The 22,925-nt window shown below is 36.0% G+C and overlaps 1 protein-coding gene across 9 annotated transcripts in view; it reads right to left on the bottom strand.

The window, feature by feature from the left end:
* The window catches only part of sugct (succinyl-CoA:glutarate-CoA transferase), a 138,083-nt gene that overhangs the window by 11,942 nt on the left and 103,216 nt on the right, over positions 1-22,925 (bottom strand). For 4 of the 9 annotated variants that reach the window (XM_058765235.1, XM_058765238.1, XM_058765237.1 and 1 more), the window contains exon 13: positions 10,260-10,323. The exons of 3 other annotated variants lie outside the window; for them this stretch is intronic. In XM_058765235.1, coding sequence (XP_058621218.1) covers positions 10,260-10,323 — 64 coding nt within the window. Of the gene's footprint in view, positions 1-10,256; positions 10,324-22,925 lie in introns of those variants that run through there. 2 more of the 9 variants (XR_009269043.1, XR_009269046.1) reach the window with 1 other exon arrangement.

The raw sequence follows: 22,925 nt of genomic DNA, 5'->3' as shown, positions 1-22,925 counted from the left end.
CTCGAGCTGTCAAGCGGAGATGAACATCTTCATCTCAGGTGCTTTGAGCCCACGCAACAAGTAGCACCTCGCAGTCCTTTTATTAAACCTCTCAGCTTCTTTTTAACTACTGCATCTTTAATGGGCGAGGGAGAGAGATGACGACTGAAGAAGAAAAAAACGGAAGCGGTGTTGGTTAAAAGGAGAATGTGAAGCATACATAAGAGTGGGAAACCTCATTATATTATGGCATGAGCAAAAAGAGCAAGGAATTCAGACTAGCTGGCAAGTGCTCCTACTCATATATGAATAAAATAATGTACGAGGTGCTGCCTTTGTACACTGAGACAGCACAGAGATGGAGATGGTGAAGATCTCTGGAAACAGTGAGTTACAGCTGATTCTTTTTTTTTTTTAAAGGCAGATATAAACTTTTATTCATTCTGGCTTGGTTAGTATGCAATGACTTTTGCGTGTATTAAAAAGAGAATATGGCCAATCAAACAGTGGTAAATAACATTATGAGCCCCCTCACTGTCCACATCCAGGGAAACACAAAACCATAAGCCAAAACTCATTTCCGACATAAAACTACAAAACTGGCACAGGAAGACAGGCTAAGCCCTGCTGTGTTATAAAGAAATGTTTCAGGTTCAGTACAAGTGAAGCACTATTTGTCGCTTAATGTCCAAAACCCAACATATAAATTCATCTCCAAGTGGTTGCACCAGCGCATTTACAATGGAAGTCTATTAGGGCAACAGAAATGTGAAGCTCATATTTATTGCACACAAAAAAAACACGCCTTGTGGCTACTTTAGAAACTTTGTGTATGGGTCAATGACATTATGCTCTTTTTATCTATTATTTCAAAAATACATAAATGTAATAAGAATACATCTCTGATAAGCATGTTTTTCATTTTTACATTAAAATTCATTTTGATATATATTTTTTTTTGGAGATTATGAAGTCAAAATTATAATAGTTAACTGTCCTGATGTCATAATTAAAACAACAACAACAATGATAATAATAATAATGATTACAAAACGTACCAAAAGAAAAGAAAAAAATCCTTCCAAAAATATATAAAAATTGAATCAACCCCCCACCCCCACAAAATTAATGTGGTGCAACTAACTTTCATTTCATTAACTTTCAAAAAAAAACAAAAACAAAAAAAAAAACACTGCATTATTATGACAAATTTTATTATAAGTTCAGGGAGTTGTGTGACTCGCCAAAAAGTTAACATTTTTGAATGATTGATTTAAAATATTTCACTTAACCTTTAAAATAATATTTAAAAACAATATATTATTATTAACATATACAGTCACACACATTTAAGGTATAAAAGACAATTTTAAAGAAAATGTTAGACCAAATGACATTTTTCAACATCCTTCAAATCTATATAGGTTTTTCAAATATAAGAATGCAAGGAGTACATTTATAAGAATTTAAGAGCCACATATTTTAAACTATTATTATTATTATAACTGGACTATTATGTCATTAATCTGTATTTTATTGTTACTTTTGCGTTCACTGACATTGCCACAAATGCTCTTAAAGAGCCATAATGTGCACATTTCTTTTATTATAGGAAAATATTCAGTATGTGTGTGACAACATAATCTTGTCTCATAAAACAGCCCAGAGAAAGCTAAAATCATCAAAACATTAAACGTTTGAGACCTTTCCACATGACAAACAAATTCCCTACGAGAAGTGGAAGGTGACCTAAATGCTCCAAAAAACGAAAACAGCCTGAAGGAAAACTGAGCTTCAGAAAAAGAAATGCGAAGGCTTCTGATTTGAGAGCAGTCTCTGCTGCATCACAGTAAATGTTTGTAGTGCATACTTGGCTAAGTCTACAGGGGGCATTACGGCAATATCAGTGCTAACAACCCCAGATAGCTGGCTCAGGGTGACGTCAAAGCAGCTCTGTGTTGCGAGGGGATCTGACAGACTGTGAACATAAACGCTCTCATTCACACAAACTCTGGCCCCAGAGACAACTAAAACACATCTTTGATGTGAAAAGGATCATTTTTCAGGAGCTGCAGCTTTACTGATCTACTAGTCATCTTGTCAGGAAGACTTTGTATCCGAAACCGTGTTTACCTCTTGATTTTCTCTCAGAAGAGTCCGTTAATGTGTTCTAAATTTGCGGAAGAGCGATGATCATATGTAAAGCTACACTAAATGCAAGAATTAATTGCTTTCATGTTTAAAACAAAATAATAATTTTTTATGGATACACATGCATTTACTATATGCGAGTACAGGTGTATAGAGAGATTTGAAAATCAATACTAGGTCAGAGGTGCATTTTCCGTCAGCCTTTTTTTTATAATGTGACTTACGAAACATGATTTACATTTTGATAAATCATTCGGAATTTTATGCAGCAATAACACAAACAACAGCAAATTAAAACTGTAAATTGGGTCAACTTTGATTTGTGTGGAAGCCTGTTTTTTTTTTATATCTCGTAATTCTGACTTTTTTCTCGCAATTGCAAGTTTAAGTCTAGCAATTCTGTCCTTTTTTCTAGTTATTCTGACTTTTTTTCGCAATTGCGAGTTTATATCTCGCAATTTTGACCTTTTTTCTTATAATTCTGACTTTTTTCTTGCAATATGACAAGTGCAAGTTTATCTCTCGCAATTCTGACTTTTTCTTGCAATTGCAAGTTTGTATCTCGCAATTATGAATTTTTTCTCACAACTCTGACTTATTACTTGCAATTCAGATTTTTCCTTGCCGTTGTGAGTTTATATCTCCCAATTCCGACTTTTTCTTGCCGTTGTGAGTTTATATCTCACAATTCTGATTTTTCTCTTATATATTTTACTTTTTCTTGCAATTGTGAGTTTATATTTCGCAATTCTGACTGTTTCCTTGCAATTCTGACTTTTTCTAACAATTGCGACTTTATCTCTCACAATTCTGACTTTTTTTCTTACAAATTTTACTTTTTCTTGCAATTTTGAGTTTATATTTTGCAATTCTGACTTTTTTCTTATATATTTTACTTTTTCTTGCAATTGTGAGTTTATATTTCGCATTTCTGACTTTTTTCTTGCAATTCTGACTATTTTCTTGCAATTCAGACTTTTTTTTCTTGTAATTCTGATCTTCCGTGCAATTGTGAGTTCATATCTCACAATACTGATTTCTTTTCTCAGAATTGTGAATTATAAGTCCAATTCTCAGGGAAAAAGGACTAACTTTTACTTTGCCACAATTGTTGCTTTTACTTTTTTAGTGGCAGAAACTGGCTTCCATAAATTAGGCTTCAACTGACAAAACTTGTCCCATAAATTGCAGCGTCACAGCAAAAGTTGAACAGCTCACAAGAACATGAAGCACAATGACAAGCAGGACTTCTTTTTGGAGCCTTTCTGGATAAAAAACTTCACCTGTCAATTCATATGACATTTCAGCGCGGACCAGAGCAGAACAGTGAGGGCATTTGGGAATGTTACATCAGAGGAGATGCACTTCGCCTACGGCCTTTCCCACCATCTCATGTCCGTACCTTCTCATTCGTAAAATTTCCCTCAGGACTGCATTCTTTCATCCGGGCCTGGCTCTGAGATGGAGGACGGGGGTGTTCAGCTCTCTGAAGTGTGTTGTATATGTTTCAATAAGGTTACAGATGACAGGCACCAGGGCTTGACAAATCATCTAAAGTTCACATCTTATCAGTTCAAAACAAACTAACTGACCTCAATGCACAGAACAGCACAGCTATGCGGAAATGACAGCAGGGCACATAAATGTTTATAGTATTGCTTTTAGGTGTTGATTTATATATATATATATATATATGATTGATATGCATGTGATATATATGATTTATACATATATATATGGGTAGTTGACGTATCAATGTGTCCTATGGTATGACGGAGACAAAAAAAAAAAATTAAAAAAAATCTCATGTTATTTGTAACTCTAAGAATGAAGATACATTTTTTTACATTGTATGTTCAGTTTTTTTTTTTTCTCCACAATTTTGCTATGTCACACCATAGGACACAGTCCAATTTTAATTTGTCAACTACCCTACTCACACACACACACATATATATATGAAGAGTTCAGATGCAAAAGCCTCTAAGTGCCGTCTGAAATTTTCTTCTAAAATGAGCATTTTCTCAGGCCCCTATGTTTATGTTCAGTTATTTGACTTAAATGGCAATGAAAAGAACCTATTCATTGCCATGAAAGTGAAATTACTAAACCTACACATGAGAGCCTGAGAAAAAATGCTCATTTTAGTAGACAATTTCAGATGGCATTTTGAGGGCTTTTCGATCTTCTGAACTCTTCATATATATATATATATATATATATATATATATATAGCCTCTATTACAAAGTCTTGATTTGGTTTTGGGGGTGTACTAGAACATGCTCTCATGCTTGGTGGTTTACATTATTACAGTAACTTTCTCCCCAGTCTGGCACAAACGGCTCGATTAGTTCCGGGTTTGATGAAGGCCCGCCTTCCGAAAAAACGAAATGTGTTGTGATTGGTTAGCTGTCCCAGTGCGTTGTGATTGGCAGTTTCAGTACTGCCCCGCCCCTTGCCAAAGCAGTAAGTGCGTAAATATTGCCATATCAATTCAGACCCTGAGAATATTGAGTATATTCAAATATTCTCATTTGAATGGAGTGAAAACTTTTCAAGCGTCAACACAGGTGTCAGCCAATCAGATCGCCTTATGCAAATACCCTAGCGCAGACGCTAGCCAATCCCTTTCATGCAACACCAGAATAGTAATGTAATTGCCTGTTGTCACTATTACAGTCGCGTCAGCACCAAGTCGTGTTCAGACACACCCGTCGTCAAGCATAATACATAATACTAAATGAACACGATATCGATAATTGTTGCTTTGAATATCACGGTTATCGTCAATACCGGTATATCGTGATAACCGCAATATTTAAAATGAACAGGACTCTTATGATTACACCACATGTAAATACTCCAGCACCAGTACCTGGTTGACCTCCAGGTGGCAGTATTGCGCCTTAACCCTGACACCTGTCAAAGAAGAAGAAGACGCAGCGCACGCAGCTACTCCGAGAAGAGCCATGTTCAGTTACAGAGTAAGTTGCGATTATTTTATTAGTCATAGAATGGGAGATGTTACATTAACCTGTTAACAGAGGTTTTCTGTGTTCATATATTTAAGTAAAGGGTGATTATTTTAATAAGTACCGCGTTTTCTTTATTCGTCTTATTTTTGTATTTGCAATCAATATGGCCTGTGCGTAGTAACACTTCATTTCTTTGTTCAAATCTATTATTAACAGTTACACGATTAAAACTGATCTTGAAAAACTGAGTGACCACATTGCTATATTAAACTCTGTAAGTTGGTCGCAGTGCCATGCACCACCTCATCTGCAGTCGTTCTAGATGCACATTAAAACTGAATTAGCAGCGCTCTTACTGCATGACTTCAGTGGCGCCGGTGCAACTATAGGTTAAAGAGCTTAAAATACGGGTATAGAAGTTAACAGGTTAAAGTAATAGTGTAGATGTTAATATGATGTTAACATGTTAATTACATTAGTTAACATGAAATAAGAATGAACAATACTTCTGCAGCATTTATTAATCTTAGTTCATGTTAATTTAAGCATTTACGAATGCATTATTAAAATCGCAAGTTGTGTTTGTAAACATTAATGCACTGTGAACTAACATGAACAATGAACGACTGTATTTTTATTAACTAACATTAACAAAGATTAATAAATTGTGTAATAAATGTATTGTTCATTGTTCATTTATGTTAGTTAATACATTAACTAATGTTAACAAATGACATCTTATTGTAAAGTGTTACCATTAATATTTATTCATCATACCATTGAACTTGACAGTATTTTCTCTCTTGTTATTTCATAGGAGCTCCAAAGAAGACAGACAAAGCCAGAGTCTTGTACCCTGTGTTTATCAGTATCTTTATGCTTGTTGGGTGAAAAAGAAAAACTCAATAAACAAAGTAAAAAATTATTTGACCCCCCCCCAAGGTTTCTATTGATATCGCGATATATCGATATCGTGAATTCTTATGGCCACAATAACCGTGATATGAAAAATCTAATATCGTGACAGCCCTAATATATAGAGAGAGAGATATAGATAGGGGAAAGATACTTTTTTAAAAGTGATGCATTACAATATTGAGTTACACCATAAAAAAGGAACTAACTTAGTTACTTTTTATGGAAAGTAATGCATAACATTTCCATTTTTGTCACCTGAGCTGTGCTTGCTTATTCATTTTTAATAACAAAAAAACAAAAATTATATTTTTGGCAACTGTAAAGGCCCTTTTACACTAAAAGTGAAATGAATAAGCATCAGGCTGAAGGAAGTGTCTCTGCCTCTGCACTTCACTCCTGATTTCTTGCACTACTTATTTGAAAAAGTATCTCAGACATTTTCTTGTCAATTTAAAAGTGATGCATTACTTTATTTACTTGAAAAAAGTAATCTGATAATGTAACGTAGTAATCTGATGAAGTAATCTGATTGTTACTTGTAATTCGTTACCCCCAACATCCCAGTTTAAAATTCTAAATATCAAACGTGTGATAACACTGGGGTGGATCTGCAAGCAGATTGCGAGGTTTAATATTTGAGCTGTAAACACGTCACATTAAAAGATAATCCAGCCCGAACATGATAACCGACCAAAGTCCCGGACAAGACTTTTTCTGTTTCTCCTTTAGATTAAGCCAGACTTTAGAGTGATACATTGTGCATTTCTGACCAGAGAGGATCACTTATAAATGCACAGAAACTTCAAAAAGCAAAACTGCGTGATTCATAAGAGTCTCACTACATCAGAGCACACGTCGTGTCTTCACACTTCAGAAAGTTGAGATGGAGAGTTTGGAGCTGGCGTATCGTTCTCTGGGTTTGACAGCTGAAGAGCACATAATGTGCACGAGCATTTACGTGTTCTTGCAGAATACATGGGCAATTATATAACATTCTAGAAGATGGTAAAAATCTATGTGTTATTATGGAACACATCAAACCCGCTCACGTCAGGAAAAGAACAACTCTCAGCATCAGAAGCAGAAGCAGCAGCAGCAGCAGCGAGGAAACCCTACAGCGTGGGCCGTTTCACCGAACAGCGCTATAAAACTACACGCCAAGAACTATAAGAGCAATTACCCTGATAATAGAATTACATATGGTTAACTTTAATTGGTCATGAATCCTAATCATTATTTGTAAAACTTGCTTACTGTTATTATAGCTAAAAGTGTTGAAGATTTTTTAAATCAAATTAGTTGTTCTTTTTGGACATCTTTTACTCGCCATGTCAATCCAAACCCATATGCTGTTGATTTTTTGTTGAACTTTGTTACACAGCTCTAGGTCATACAACAAGGGCCCAGTCGCACAAAGAACGACAACACCAATAACTACAAACACAAAGTTTAAAAAAACTTCCTGCTGATAAATTTTTTTGTGGGAATTCTGCTGCAATACTACACTCATGATTTACTGGTTCATGCTCTAATTATTCTACACGTGCACAAATACATGCTTCTCTCTTACCTTTCCCACATCATCAAATGTTCACCTTAGCCGGTCAGATTTTCAGCATCACAGAGAGCCGCAAACTCAGCTAACAAGAAGCCTCTGCCAAGAGCCTTTGGTTTAAATAAAGGGGTCTATTTTGGGAAGTGCCTCACAATACACTGTCCTGCACAATCGCTAATGAGGCAGCTTCTCGCAATCAGCGGCACAAAAACATCCTCTGAGCCCTTTTCGTCCTCGCTCTCTGGTGCCTTAAAAAAAGTCGATGTTTCTTAACATGCATTCCTGTAGTTTCACCCACAAAGGAATGCCTGCGACTCTATTATCGTTATTCTGTGGTCGTTAGTAATTTGTCGATTATGTAATCCGACAACACTTGTTGCTCTCAGATTGTTTCGTCAAGCCATTTTGGGCTTATTCAACTCTGATGCATCCCTGACATCCATTACATAATACTTGCTTACAGTTGACGGCAGCTAATGGCCAATTTCGCGCCCATGTTGTTTGGGACTCCATTTTTGGTTCTGCACATTAGATGTGAAGAACAATGTTGGGGTTGAGAGGGAATAAATAGCAAGGTACCAACCGCTGAGCTCAGAAACGCACAGCTTATCCACTGCAAAACGTTTGATAACATCAGAGTCACCAAAGGCTGGAAATGCTCCACATGTGCAGCTGCCAATGAGAAAACAGACAGAAAACACGGACAGACAGTGATCTTATGTAAACAGGAGTGGAAGATTAGAGGCCTCGAGTGTGCATTGTGGCGTTGTAGTGAATTTATGGGTCAGGGACGAGGAATGCGGAGTGGAAAAAGGTGTTTGTTGTGGTTTCTGCGCTTTTTTCGGAGAAATACTTCACAATCATCCTTGATTTGGCTCGGATGGAGACAACAAACGTGCAAACAATGAAGTGGTAAACAACCGTTCGGAGCCATCAAAGGACCCGCCTGATTATCCCGGGTATCATTCCAGGGACAGTTGACGCAGAATTCATTTGTTTTGTGGTTGTGGAAGCATGCAGAATTCGTTGGAGCGCAACTTGAACTGCATTTTGGTGCACCCAGAAAAGATCAAACCGCGGAAGGTGAGGATGGCTCTTCGCTGCGGTGTTCGTAAAAGGAAGTAAACAGACTCTTTGTAAGGTTTAACCAACTAGCCATGACAAAATCATTAGCGGTCCATTCTGCCAGTGTTTGCTTTTTAGTCACTGAAGAGACAAAGCATAGATCATTAGCAGGGGTCGTCCGCTGGTGTCTACGTAAGTGGCGTGTATGTGTGTGTTTACAGAGCTGCAAACCGCAACTAAATTCACTGTTAGTAAAACCACCTGTCTGGAGCGAGTCCATCAGGGTCTGACATTTGAAGCGCCACGAAAACAGCAGGAATGGAGTCGCTGAGAGAAAACTGACTGTACGTTGTCTAAACAACAGCCAACATCTGCATTTAACCCTTCTAAAATGTTGCCTTTCAGTTCGACATTCTTTTCTAGGGGCAAAACGCTCAGCAGACCGCAGACCTGTCCGTTTTGGGGATCAATGATCGCTTGTTTCGCATATGCGGACGATCAAACCAAAGACGAGTTCAGAAAGCGTCTCTCAGGGACTCTCACGCCGGAGAATGAAAGCTTTCATGTCAATGGAGAAACTTTTATTTCATTAAACGGACAAAGACAAGTCAAAACAAAGCATCAAAATAAATGATTCTCCATTGTTCGATACAAGAGAGTCACAAAGGGAAGTAGAACTCTTCAAAGTCCAAGGGTCTGGATGATGAGATTAAGTGCATGGGTGATTTTTGAAAAGATAGTATAGAAAAGCAATAGAGAGTTCAAGTGTAAAAAGGTTGAAGGCAGAGTTCACCCAAAAATGAAAATCACACTTTTGTTTAAGATCCTTATGTCGGTTCCAAACTCATTTGGTTCAGAAAACTTGGAATATAAACTGTGTGAGGATTCTTCTAAAATGTTTCCTTCTGTGCTCCAATGAAAAATGTACATACATGTTTTGAGTAATGATGACAGAATCAAAATTTTTAGGTGAACGGTTACAGAAACTGGATGTGTTTCTGAAAGAGTCAGAAATGAACTTTTCCATTAAGGGGCAATATACTGTATTTGCCCCCCATTGTCAGGGCAATTTTTATAGTTACCTTATTAACTGTATTGGTAAATTTAACCAGCTACTTCAATAAATCAGAATAATTTAAACTGTTACAACAACAAACTGAAACTGTATAAATTATAAATAAAAAAATAATAATAAAAAAAATAAAAAAAACTCCTGATATAATTACAGAAACAGCGAAATTAATCTGATTGGCCATTGCATTCAGAAACGTGCAATTGGTTATGAGGCTCAACGCTGCAAAAAAACAAAAACAAACAATGCGTAAAAAGCAATCTGATGCAGCGTGCGCAGGTCTAAATGCTGTGAAATGACACTTTTCACATTTCATTTTAGCATAATAGATTTAGTTTTATTATGCAGGGGCAATTTCTGTCCCTTTATCTTGAATTTGTGAGGTATTTATGTTCATCTTGGTGGCATTTTTGCCCTAAGATTTTCGACCCTGGTTTCTAATATGCAGGTCTCAGTTTTGCCTTGGAATACATGCTTAAAAGTGATAAAATTGGGACTCCAGAGAATATTTTGCACTTCGCCAACAGCAAATTCTATACAAACCTGGCACTGCTATCCTTCCTGATGTTGGGTGGTCCATTTCCAAAATAAGGCCATTGTGAGCAACCTGGGAATGGAGACAAAAGAACGTGAGCCGGAGGCAATTACTCATGCCAGGATTTTACACTCTTTTTCTGGAAGCTATTAATTCACTGTCTTCTCAAAGACCACACAAATTTGCCATCTTAACTTTGACATTTTGAGACATCTTTGATTTTACCAAAGAAAAACAAGGTTAACAGACACAACAGCTCAAGATTTATGAAGGGTAGTGGATTGTCATGGGTGGGCTGATGTATTGTTAATCATCATTTTGATTGCTCATACAAACATATGTTTCTCAACCTGGTGATACACCATAATTACATTAAACAATAGGCCATAAATACATTTTAGTTTTGTAAGTTAGAAAAGGTGCAGCACTCACTCTTGAAGAGATCAAAACTTTATTGGTTAAAGTGACGCTTCGGGCATTATCAAGGCCTTCATCATCAGAGGTAATGATTTTAGCTTTAAAGTTCACCTAAATATGAAAATTACGCTACTGTTCAAGCAATAAATGCATTTATTCGGTAAGGATGCATTAAATTGATCAAAAGTGACAGAAAAGACTAATGTTACAAAAGACTTTTCAAATAAATGCTGTTGTTTTGAACTTTCTATTCATTGAAGAATCCTGAAAAAGGTATTAAATATGAAGCAGCACAAGTTTTTTCAACATTGATAATAATCAGAAATGTTTCCTGAGCAGCAAATCAGCATATTGGAATGATTTCTGAAGGATCATGTGACACTGAAGACTGGAGTAATAATGCTGAAAATTCAGCTTTGCATTACACGAATAAATGACATTTTAAAATATAAAACCCGCTATTTAAATATTAATAATATTTCACAATATTACTGTAATTTTAATTAAATAAATGCAGCCTTGGTGAACATAAGAGACAAAAACATTGAAAATCGTTCTGACTACAAACTTTCCAACTTTCCATAAAAATTCAGTTCATTTTTGAAGATCTTTTTGGCGACTCATTTGCATATAAAGAATATAAATAGTGACTGTTAAGCTTCAAAAACGACCATAAAAATGGCACATAAAACTCAAACAATACGCTCAAAGTATTTTTAAGCCATTCAGTAACTTTACTGGAAGTTATCACCAAAAATGTCGATAATTCCAGAAAATCTAAAATCACTGTCCTTTGAACGAACGTCATCATCTAAAACTAGGCTTCAGAACACTTTGAATAAAGTACACAAGTTATATGGATAATGTTGTGTTGCTTTTTTATGTCAGTTTCCATCCCGTTTCATTTTCATTATGAAAAACAGTTGCCAGGGTATTCTCGAATTTCAGTCTTGTGCTCGACGGAAAAAACAACGTCATACAGGTTTGGAACGACACGAGCATGAGCACATGATGACAGAAGTTTCATTTTTGACTGAACTACTCCTTTAATCCACTAAATTGTGTGTGGGTAAAGATGAAAGGAAATGTATATGAAAACAGATGATGTGCCAGAGTTGGCATCTTTTTCTGTTGTTCTGTTTGGCTCATGAGACTCCAAATGCCACTCAAAGTCCGGCGTCGGTCCCACCAGAGTCCAGGGCTCTATGCAGTCTGTCAGAGTGCATTAGTGTCATTAGCGCTATAGGTTCTCATGTCACTGAGCTGAAGCCAGACAGTTATGTAAGATGATGTCCAGACCACCAGACGTGGATGACACCCTTGTGATCTCTCTCGCTCACTCTTTTCTGTTCTCCTCCCCAATGTTTGCCTCAATACTCTGTGTACTTTTCTGACTCTTCTGGGGAAAGTTCCAGATTTTGTGAGATAGGAGCTCTGCACGATGTCATGCTTTATTTAGAGGCAGTTAGGATGCGTGGCGCGTATGCCGGCTCTCTTAGGGCCGTCTGAATGATGTGATCATGGGTAATGTGAGCGTTAAGGATGTGACTTCTGATTAGAGAGCCATTCATCCAATCTCCTCACTCTTGTTTTTTTTTTTTTTTTTTTACCCGACCTTGTTTTCTTCACTGCCTCTTGAGCCAGCTGTACTCTAAATGATTTTCTATGTCCATTATGACTGTTTCTTATCAGATTGTACAATATGACAGCAATGAGATCCTGGGTTAAGTTCATGACAGATTGCAGGATGTCAATGGTCATTCATGCTTGCTTTGATTTTAATTTATTTTTTAGTGTTTTTCCTGGCTAAGACTTACCTCTAAGATTGGGTGATTAGATGTCTTAAAACACACACACGTTTGTTTCTGTGAATTGTGGGGAATTTCCATAGACAATTTCCTTACAGAAAACCTGTTTGCATTGTTACACTTTCAGATAAACATCTTTTCCTATTTTTAATCTTTTTTTTTCCTTCGTGGGGACTGCAGGCTTGTCCCCACAATGTCAAAAATTTCAGGTTTTACTATCCTTGTGGGGACATTTGGTCCCCACAATGTAGCATAAACAAGCACACACACACACACACACTACACTCAATTATTTTCTTTGTTCACAAGCAATATGGATATTGCACCATATTGCATGAAATACAAGAGAATTGTAATTTTTCAATTTTTGTGAAAATCATGAAAAATCCCACCTCAGTGTCATTTCTTTCTTTCTTTCTTTCTTTCATGGCTTTCAGAGATGAATATTTTATGTATTCTAAAAAAATACACAGTTAAATTTACTTATGCATTTACTTATTTACTTTGTTGCGTAAATTGGCCAAATTAAAGCTTTTAAATAATAAAAATAAATAAATTAAATTAAATTAAAAAAATTAAATTAAATTAAATAATGATAAAAGACAGTTATAATGGGCAAACTTGTTTGGAGTTTTGGAAATAATGCCACAACTGTGGGACAAGTGCAGAATGTGAAAAAACAAAAAAATTTTAAGTAAAAACCCATGATTATGTAATATAATGATGCACATTTTTATGATGGATTTTTACAGTTCAGGACTGAAAATCTAGAACAACGGTAAAGTAGTAAATTCTAAACAAATGGCATTTGGAAAAAATAAATGATAGTAAAAAGTAAGTTTCAATGTGACCTTCAAATAACAAACTGGAATAGCTGAAATCTATTTCAGGTGAAGAAACACCTGATTATGTAATCAACTGCTGTACTCCAGTTGTGTGTGTGTGTGTGTGTGTGTGTGTGTCCATTGGCTCCAATGTGGCCAAAACACTGCAGAAACTGACAGAAATCAGTCAAACGGCACGATTTATAATCGGCTGTTGGTGAGCATACTAAAACGATCCAAGACTTCCAATCTTGCTTTTGAAAACAAATCTCAAATAGAGTCTCAGATGGCAAAAATCACTGTAAAAGTCCAACATGTGTGCATAATGCTTTAGTCAGTCTGATCGTATTCATCACAAAAGGCTCAATTCTGGGATCTGAGAAAGGCTTTGCTTATTTTTTTGTATCACAAGCTGTAATGTGGAAATGGTTAAATCAAGCTGGATCATTGGGCTCCTGGCCATGAAGCCATACATTCACAACTACCTCAGTCAGTATGTGCATCATCCAACATATCCGCCATATGCCTTTGAAATGCAAATCGCTGAACGGAAGAAGGAAAGGTGGAGTAGAGGCACGGCAGCAGAGCTATTTTGTGGATGCGCGGCAGGAAGAATCAACTGACAGACGGCTCTGTGTTACAACTGGAAAGAAACGAAAATGCTAATAACGAGGACAGGAGAGAGATAATGGGGAGAAGCACAGAGTCAAAAAAGAAGGGAACAGGGTAATGATGATGTCTTTTCCAGGGAAAAGCTTAGTAATGGATCTGATGGAATGACTCTTTTTCAGGAGAGAACAGAGGGGGGTCTCCACAGTCCCGTACTGATGAAGGTGACCCTATGACCCTGCGACAGAAACAAGCCAAGCCGACTTTCAACAAGCTATAAGCTGCAGGAATCTCATATCTTTGAATGTGTGTGTTTTGCAGCTGGGATGGCTGTTGTTGTACGATGAAAATGTAATGATGTAAAGATCAACTTTTTGGGATATAAGTGAGATGTTTTAGTTGCTTGTTGCTATAATGACTTGTTAGCTCCTGACAGTATGACACTTGTCTTGAATTTTTATTCTTTTTCTATATCCTTAAATAAATCTTGGGTGGTTTATGTGCTATTTTGACTGTAAAAAAAAAAAAAAAAAAAAGTGTTACTTGAAATAAAATATTTTTTATTTGAAATAAATAAATAAACAAACAAACAAATAAAAACATTGAACATTTTATTTCAGCTAGTTGCCAAGGCAACTTCCAAAGGCTAATTTTCATTTAGTTTAATTACTCAAATATAAAAAAAATCATTAAACTTATTTTATTTTAGCTAGTTGCCAAGGAAATATTTCTCATTTAGTTCAACTTGATACTAAATGCTAAAATAAATTTGTAAAAATTATATATATATAGACATAGACAAAGACATGTTAAATATTATTTAATACTATTATTTAAAAATACATATACATATTACAAAATATATAAAATGACGAAACAAAACAAAATTACTCAAATATATATATATATATATATATATATATATATATATATATATATATATATAAATCCTTAAACTTATTTTATTTTAGCTAGTTGCCAAGGAAATATTTCTCATTTCCATTTAGTTTAACTTGATGGACTAAAATAACTAAAACTGAAATACATAACTGAAACCATAATATAAAACTGAAAACTATTAAATAAAATTGAAAATATAAAATTTATATCCAAATAACTAAAAGAAGTGATTATAACAACTAAATTATTATTATTATTAGTAGTAGTGGTAATACACACACACACACACACACACACACACACACAATGTCATAGTCAGACAGATTCAGGCCATATGAACACCAGATGCTGGACCTAGACCCAGGAACAACCAAAACAAAGCCCTTGAATATCAGTGAAGGCCACGACAATTAGACGAGCCCTGTAGGCACAGATCCTCAGAAAAGACCTCGACGACTAGACAAGTTCCCACGTCATGAACACGTCATGTCAGGGCCAGCTAGGAACACAACACAGTTTTTAATAAGATGCATGATCATAGTGCTTACGGCCTCTGATAAGCCAGCTGTTTTCTACTGGCTAAACGGCAACACTGCCTTCATATTTCAGCTTGCTGGACAGACTACAACTATCTCCCAATGCCAGCATGATGTATCTCACTCTTCAAAGTAGAAGGAGCTGGAGAATATCAGTCTACAACTCTGACTTGTGATGCAGCAGGAATCATGAATCACACCGTGTTCGTTTGCTTACGCCAGAGTTTTTTTTCTACATTTCTCTCAACTGATGGAGTTTGGGCTCCTTACAACTATCGCCTTTGGCTTGCTTAGTTCGGGTCTGAAAGACACTTAACATTCAGTAAGATCATCGATTTGAGGGCACTGACACTGTCAGATGAGAACAAAACTTTAATTATTCATTAAAGCTGAATAATGACACTGTTGTCTTTTGTATTTGTTTCATAATTCATACATTTTGCAACATTGAACTGAGCTGAATAAATACTGAACTTGAGCTGAAAATGACACCATTGTCTTTTTAGAGCTGTTTTACAGCAGATTTTTTTGTTTGTTTGTTTGTTTATTACTGTGAAGCTGCTTTGAAAAAATCTGTATTGTATAAAGCACCATAGAAATTAAAGTGACCCCCTGAGACTGTAATATTTCAGTAATATTAACTTTCAATATATATATATATGAGGTGTGTGGTAGTGTTTTAAAATGAGGAGGCAGTTCTTTAATTTTATAATTAATCATTTTAATTCAAATTATTAAATGGATGTCAAATTATACCGTGTCTACACCGGACGCGACAGTTGTCGCGCCACGCCGGCTAAAGTCTGTCTACACTGGACCCAACAAAGCAACCGTTGAAAATCATTTGAAATTTGTGTCAGCACGTCATAAATAGAACGCAGAATATTTCCTTCATTATTGTTGAAAATACATGCCTTTCCGACGTGATATTTGAAAAGGCAGGGAAAAAAGTTCGGCAAAACGTGGATTCGAACCCAGGTAGATCGCGTCAAAAACAACTTCAACACATACTTTACCATCTGCGCCACTCAAACTAATAATGAAATAGTCTTCTGTAATGCTTTGTAATCACACGTTGGTGGGCGGAGTTAGTGTAAATAACCTCTGCCACAAGGCGGCCTATATGAACTTGTAAATAGACACTTTGTGAACTGATGTTCAGCTATTCTTTTTAATAGTCAAATAATTTTTCGGGTCATCATCATAAAAGCCCTGTCACAAACACTGTCACAGGCACGAAGATACATCTATCCTTTCATCAAGCTGAATGCACACTAAAAACTGACAGTCATCACGTTTTCAAGCCATTTCATGTTTCATTTTGACGTGACACAAAACGTGCTTACTTACTTTATAATTAGTCAATAACGCCATCATTTTCTTCATTCAGACCGAGAACTCGCAACAACACGTGGGATTTATCTCAAGAACCAATCACATCCGATCATAACCGATCATATCCAATTATAGCGTGATGGAGGCATTGCCTCTTCTCATGTGACTTTCCCCGATTCATCTCAATGAGCCTCCAGAAAAGTCATGGCACGCTTTGGGGTCTCTGTAGAAAGTCAATGGACTGAAGGGAGGCAAGCCTCTGCTGTAACTTTACCTGATGGACAGTGTTACTTTACAAAAACACTCGACTTTTAGACTTTAAATATATTTAGTCATATTTGCGCTGTTTTATTTTTGTAATATCGATTATTTTCTCATCCAATTGTGAGGAGAGGAGACACTGCGAGAAGAGGAGAAACGCCCCATATATATATATATATATTAATCACACATGCTTACACAATTATTTAATGAGCAGATGTGATTCTGTCACGGTTCTCAAAGACGAATGGTTGGAAAGTTTCCTTGCGATGCCACATCCTCCCTTTGCAGATTTGGAGGAGGTAGGCTGAGTAACTTATGGCTTCTCCTTTATGAATTATTCGGTCAGAGTGACTTTGCCTAGGAATATGATGACCTGAGTGACGTCAGAAGCTCTGTGGATTGACATGTCAGAACGAATAGAGAGATCTGAGAGTTTCATGCACTCAAACCCTTCAGAGTCATTAACTCTATGAGAGCACACAGACAGATGAAGGAAGGAGCAGTTCTGAGGTGTTGATGGCTGATGGATAAGAATAGAGCACTGCAGGGATGACGAACACTTGTAGGACAAAACCAGGAAACGACTTCGCATTTTAGCACTTCCGCTTCCGTCATCCTGAAGTCAATGCGCTTTTGGTTAACTGTCTGAAATGAGGTCTACACTGTTAATACTGTAAATTCCTTTACAGTAAGTAACTGTAATACCCTTTGCATCATGGGAATTTTCTGTGACGTCAGACCCCACATACAGAGACTTACTGTATTTTTTTAAATTGCTGTATACTACTGTATTTGCTGTAACAGCCTCTTTGGCGCCACTCTATTGAGGTTGTTTTGTTTCATTTGACACGATTTGCCCTACACAGTGTCTACAACGCCGCAACAGCTTGGGACTGACTACACTGGACGTGTTACATCGCTTGTAATGATTGGTAAATCCGTTTGTCCTTCGTGTTAGAAACGGCGCTATCTGTACGTCAGAAATATACTGGGGCATCACTTTACTGTCCGCATCCACTATAGATAGTATATATAATGGGTTCTATATAGTCTTGTGAGTCGCGCTGCGCCATTTGCGTCCAAGGAAGACACGGAAGCAGCGCTGTGGGTTTTGCCCGGGGATGAATCCGCGAGAGTGGAAGAGTTCCCGGAGAACATCTGCTCTGTGTGTCGATGTACCTTACGAGAGAATAACCGGCAAGCAAGGTAAAAATATATGTACGTTTGTCTGTGTGTTTTTGTCAGATTTTTGCACACCAGTTTACCTCGTCAACATGGCGGTCGTTTCAAATTACTTTTGTCAAATTACTGAATTACCGAATTAAAATTATTTTTAATGAGCAAAGCTTATCTTATATTAACATTAAGTTAACTAATGTGAAATTTTGTTCAGGTGTTAGTAGTTAATGTTGGCCAGTAAGTTAGTCTATTGAGAAAATAAAATCGTATGTTAGCTAGGTTAAACAAGTTTTATGGCTAGCTGCCTTTCTAGTTTTAAAATTGGTTTGTTAAAGTTTTTAATGGAATTTAAGATTTACTGCATTTTTTGTATTTGTGTTTTAAAGGCAACTGCAATGAAGCATCAAGAAAGACATGAGCAGGCCAGCCACCCTGAGACTGATAATTCATGGTAAGAGAACAACTATGGTTTTGAGAGATTTGTGTATTCTATATGAGGTTTGCCTTTTAAAAGTGTGTCATTTCTACTTCTTGTTTTTCAGGGAACACATTTCTGTCACTAACAAAGTGAATGGTGAGCAAAGGTGGTGGCCACGTTTTGGAGCAGAAACTGGGTTTTGCAGATGTATTTTTTCCCCATTATGTTTCTGTTGTCTAAAGATTCTTTGTGAGGATAAATCCAGAGGATACAATATAATGCACTGTAAAACGTCCTAAGACAGGATAAATGGTGAAGATGCACTGTTCCAGCATTGGAAGACTGTATTTTTAAGTGTTATACATGCAATGTTTTAAATAAAGAATTTGATATTTTGTAATCATTGTGTCTATTTTAATTGAATGCCAGTAGTACCTATCTAGGGTAAAAATAAAATGAATTCTATATAAAAAATTATAAAATCCAATGGAATCTATATTAAAATGAATGAATTACAGTAGTATACTGATTAATTGGATTTTTACAGTAATTTACTGTAAAACAGTACAGATTGCAACTGTAAATCATTAATTACAGTAACTTACTGGCAAGTTACTGTAAAAACCCTTTGAAATGTCTAGAGCATATGGTAAAAAGGATAGTTCACCCAAAAATGAAAATTCTGTTATTAATTACTCACCCTCAAGTCCTTTCAAACACGTAAGACCTTCGTTCATCTTCAGAACACAAATTAAGATATTTTTGATAAAATTCGAGAGCTTTCTGACTCTGCATAGACAGCAACACAACTGACACGTTAAAGGCTCAGAAAGGTAGTAAGGGCATCATTAAATCAGAAAAGGTCAGAAAGCTCTTAGATTTCATCAAAAGTATCTTCATTTGTGTTCCAAAGATGAACGAATGTTTTACGAATGTCACTGAAATGACATGAAGGTGAGTAATTAATGACATAATTTTCATTTTTGGGTGAAATATCCATTTAACACAAGCTCAAGCTATTTTCATGCTTTGTTCTTTGTTCTACATCATAAAATGCATCAGTAATACTCCCTTGTGATTTTTTTAAATGCCTTTACTTGTCTTTATAAAGGCGGTTGCTAACAAGTGTTGAAATGGGACCACAGAGGTAGTTGGAAACGTTAAATGTCATCATATCAACAGGTAAATTCATCTACCCACTAGTCCACTTTTACAGCCTCACTGTATTTATAATCAAACTCTTGCAAGCTGTTCTAACCCAAACTTTCAGGGAAAATGTTTTAAATAAAGACCGAAAGAGTTCTTGGAAGCTCAACGGTGGTGATGCTGAAGTCATACAAATGTATTTAGGATTCAAATAATTTATAAAATATTTGTGAAGATTACATGATAAACAAAACGTGCAAAAATCAAACTTTTGTTGGTCACAGTGCTTATTTTGTGCAATATGGAAAAGCCAGTGGAAAGATCCTACTGGGTTTTTGTTAAGGGAACCAGAGTGATGCGAACTTCCGGGTTACCCTACAAAAATACGTCAACACTGCGGCACTCTCAAACTCAATATGTTCAAGAAATATATTTTCTCAGAAAGAAACTTCTCTTTTTTCAGGAAAAACTAAATCAACTCTAACATACACTAAACATTAGTGGTGTTTGCATGTGCAAAATTTTGCGGGCGTTCTGTATGGTTGCTAAGTGGTTCATGTCAAAATAACACATCCGTAAGTTTTAGTTTTGTGTAAGGACAAGCCTGGAAGCTGATAATGTTTCCCTCCACAGAAGCTCTCAAAATGTTTTTACATCTGTGTTCAGTTAAAAAAAAACAGCAACAACAACAAAAAAAAAACTAACCAACTTCTAACGGCATGTTCACTGGAAATCTCCATTGATATCCTGGTATGTACATATGGCTGAAATGCCATTTGTTCTTATGTATATCATAATCAAACATGATTCAAATGGACAATGTTTATGTCAATAATAGAGAATGACATGTAAGAGCCACAACAGATTTTCAGTGAAGAATAATTTACAAAAGAAAATCATTTTGAAATAGAAATCTATTGTAACATTATAAACGTCACTTACTAGCAAAGATCCAGATGAAGAGTCAAATGTTCCAAAACAAAGATAATTTTAATAAGCCTAACTTTAACAAGTCCAAATGTGTAACAGTGTGTACTCAAACACAAACAACAACCAACAAAGAACTGAAGAAACTAAGGAACTTAAATAAACACTGATAACAAACTCAAACATGAACAGCTGCTATGATTAAAAGAAAGAGGCAGCAAACGTAAACAAAAACAACAGGAAATAGTCATAAGCAAACTAAAAGTCCACGAAAATGAAAACTAAATTGACAGTTTGTGACAATACACATCGTTGTTACTTTGTTACCTTGATGAATAAAAGTATTAAAAAAAAAATAAAAAAAATAAATATACTTGCCTCAAACTTTTAAACACTGTATTTCTCAATCACAGAAAGCTATTATATGTTATTACAAGACTTAGAAATACAGTTATAAGGACTACTTATTTCTGTTTTTGGAGCTTGATAGTTGCGATCACTATGAACTGTTGCATGGAAAAGAAATGCATAAAGATTCAAAACATCTAGCTTGTATTACACAGAAAAATAACAATTTGATTAGATTCCCATTCACAAGCTCTTGATTCAATATTGATTCATTTGTATATATATCAGAATATATATTGAATGTATATATTGTATATATATATATATATATATATATATATAGTACCTACAGGTCAAATATTCTTTATAGAAAAAAAACAAACACTCTCAACTAAAGCAGTAAACTATTCAGTGAACCCTATCACTTGGTACATGACTATTAAAGGTTAAAAACAACCTAATTATTAAATTCAGTTGGTTTTTAAATGTTAGTTAATGTTAATGTAACAATCAAGACTATCAAATGACATTGCAAACATTTGAACATATACAGGTTTTATATTTAATATTATTATTTAATTTCATATTTTATATATTTTTTTTAAATAATAATTAACATTTAAAAGGTGGCTGTCATAAAAAGTTGTTTTCATGACAGGTTTATTCAGAAATGAGAAAGCACTAACAGGCTAAGTAAAAATATAATCAATCTATACATAGTGCATACATTTATAGGAGCACAATGCTTCTGTCTAGAGACTGATTTATTGTCATATTTCCGTGCTTGAAACACTGCAATTACAGTATACGAAACATGATTTGTTTCAGTAAGTTGTACTGTTTCATTAAACACCTTCTGATGTTCATTCATGTTTATTCGCCACATTAAAGAGTGACAAAATGTCAGAATTTGAAAAGCTGAGACTTTATGTCAAAAGCAAAAAAAGAAAAGAAAACAAAAGTACAAATCTTATTGCAATTATTGGATGGCAGGCAGGCTACAAATAATATTTAGTGAAACCGACTAAACGAATACCGAGATCATTAAAAGTGTCAACCCAGCCCTAATAAACAATAGAAACTTGATTTTAATAGTTCAATAGAACTATTCCTTCTGTTTAGTGCAACAGTAGTCAGTACAACAGCAGGCCCAATTTATGGAGGATTTTTCCGTCACTCTGCATTCCTGTAATGAAAAATCTGTTATAACCACAGGCACACAATTACACTTCTCTGAACTGTAAAGTGGCTTTAACCTCAAACAAACCTCAAAATCAGCAGCCTTTGTAGCGAGCGCTTATAAATTCGCGACTTAATCATAACTAAATATTAAATCTGACAGTGGCTTCCGTCTTCTCGGTGGACAGCACTAAATAATCAAATGAAACTGGCAGGCCCACAAAGTCATTTCAAGTTTTGTGAGACATGTGGACACCAAATCCGAAGCCCGAAGCCTGCAACCGTCTGTTAAACTCTCACTGCGTGGAGCAATAAAGGCCCATGTGCCAGCGAGCGCCTGGCACGGCGGCTCCATATGTGTGCCCTGTTGCCCCTGCCGTGTGGTTTCAAACCAGATCGCTGTGTCTGTGTGCTGTAAAAGGTCTGTTTATTTGTGTTTCTCTCACGTTTAATGGCTGCCTCCGAGGCCTTCTTTCATCCCAAGAGCTGGGTTCTCCTCCCCCCACCACTCTGCGCTTCAAGAGACGACGGTTGGAGTGCTGTGGTGGCGTAGGAGTAATAAAAAAATAATAAGGCTCAAACGTTGATCGATGGCTTTAATTTAAACATCATACATGTGTTATTTTTGGTCCATCAGAATTTATTACGCTTGCACTTTCCGTTTTATGACAGTCAATGCGGCGCGTACGCGAGCTGACATGAAAGTTAAAGCAATCAGCTCCTGCCTATGGATCGAAGGAGGAAGGAGCTATTACATGGAGTCATTAGGTGTCACGTTGTCAAG

The sequence above is a fragment of the Onychostoma macrolepis genome, chromosome 24, assembly GCF_012432095.1.
Source record: "Onychostoma macrolepis isolate SWU-2019 chromosome 24, ASM1243209v1, whole genome shotgun sequence".
Lineage (NCBI taxonomy): Eukaryota > Metazoa > Chordata > Actinopteri > Cypriniformes > Cyprinidae > Onychostoma > Onychostoma macrolepis.
This window is presented reverse-complemented; position numbering and strand designations above follow the sequence as displayed.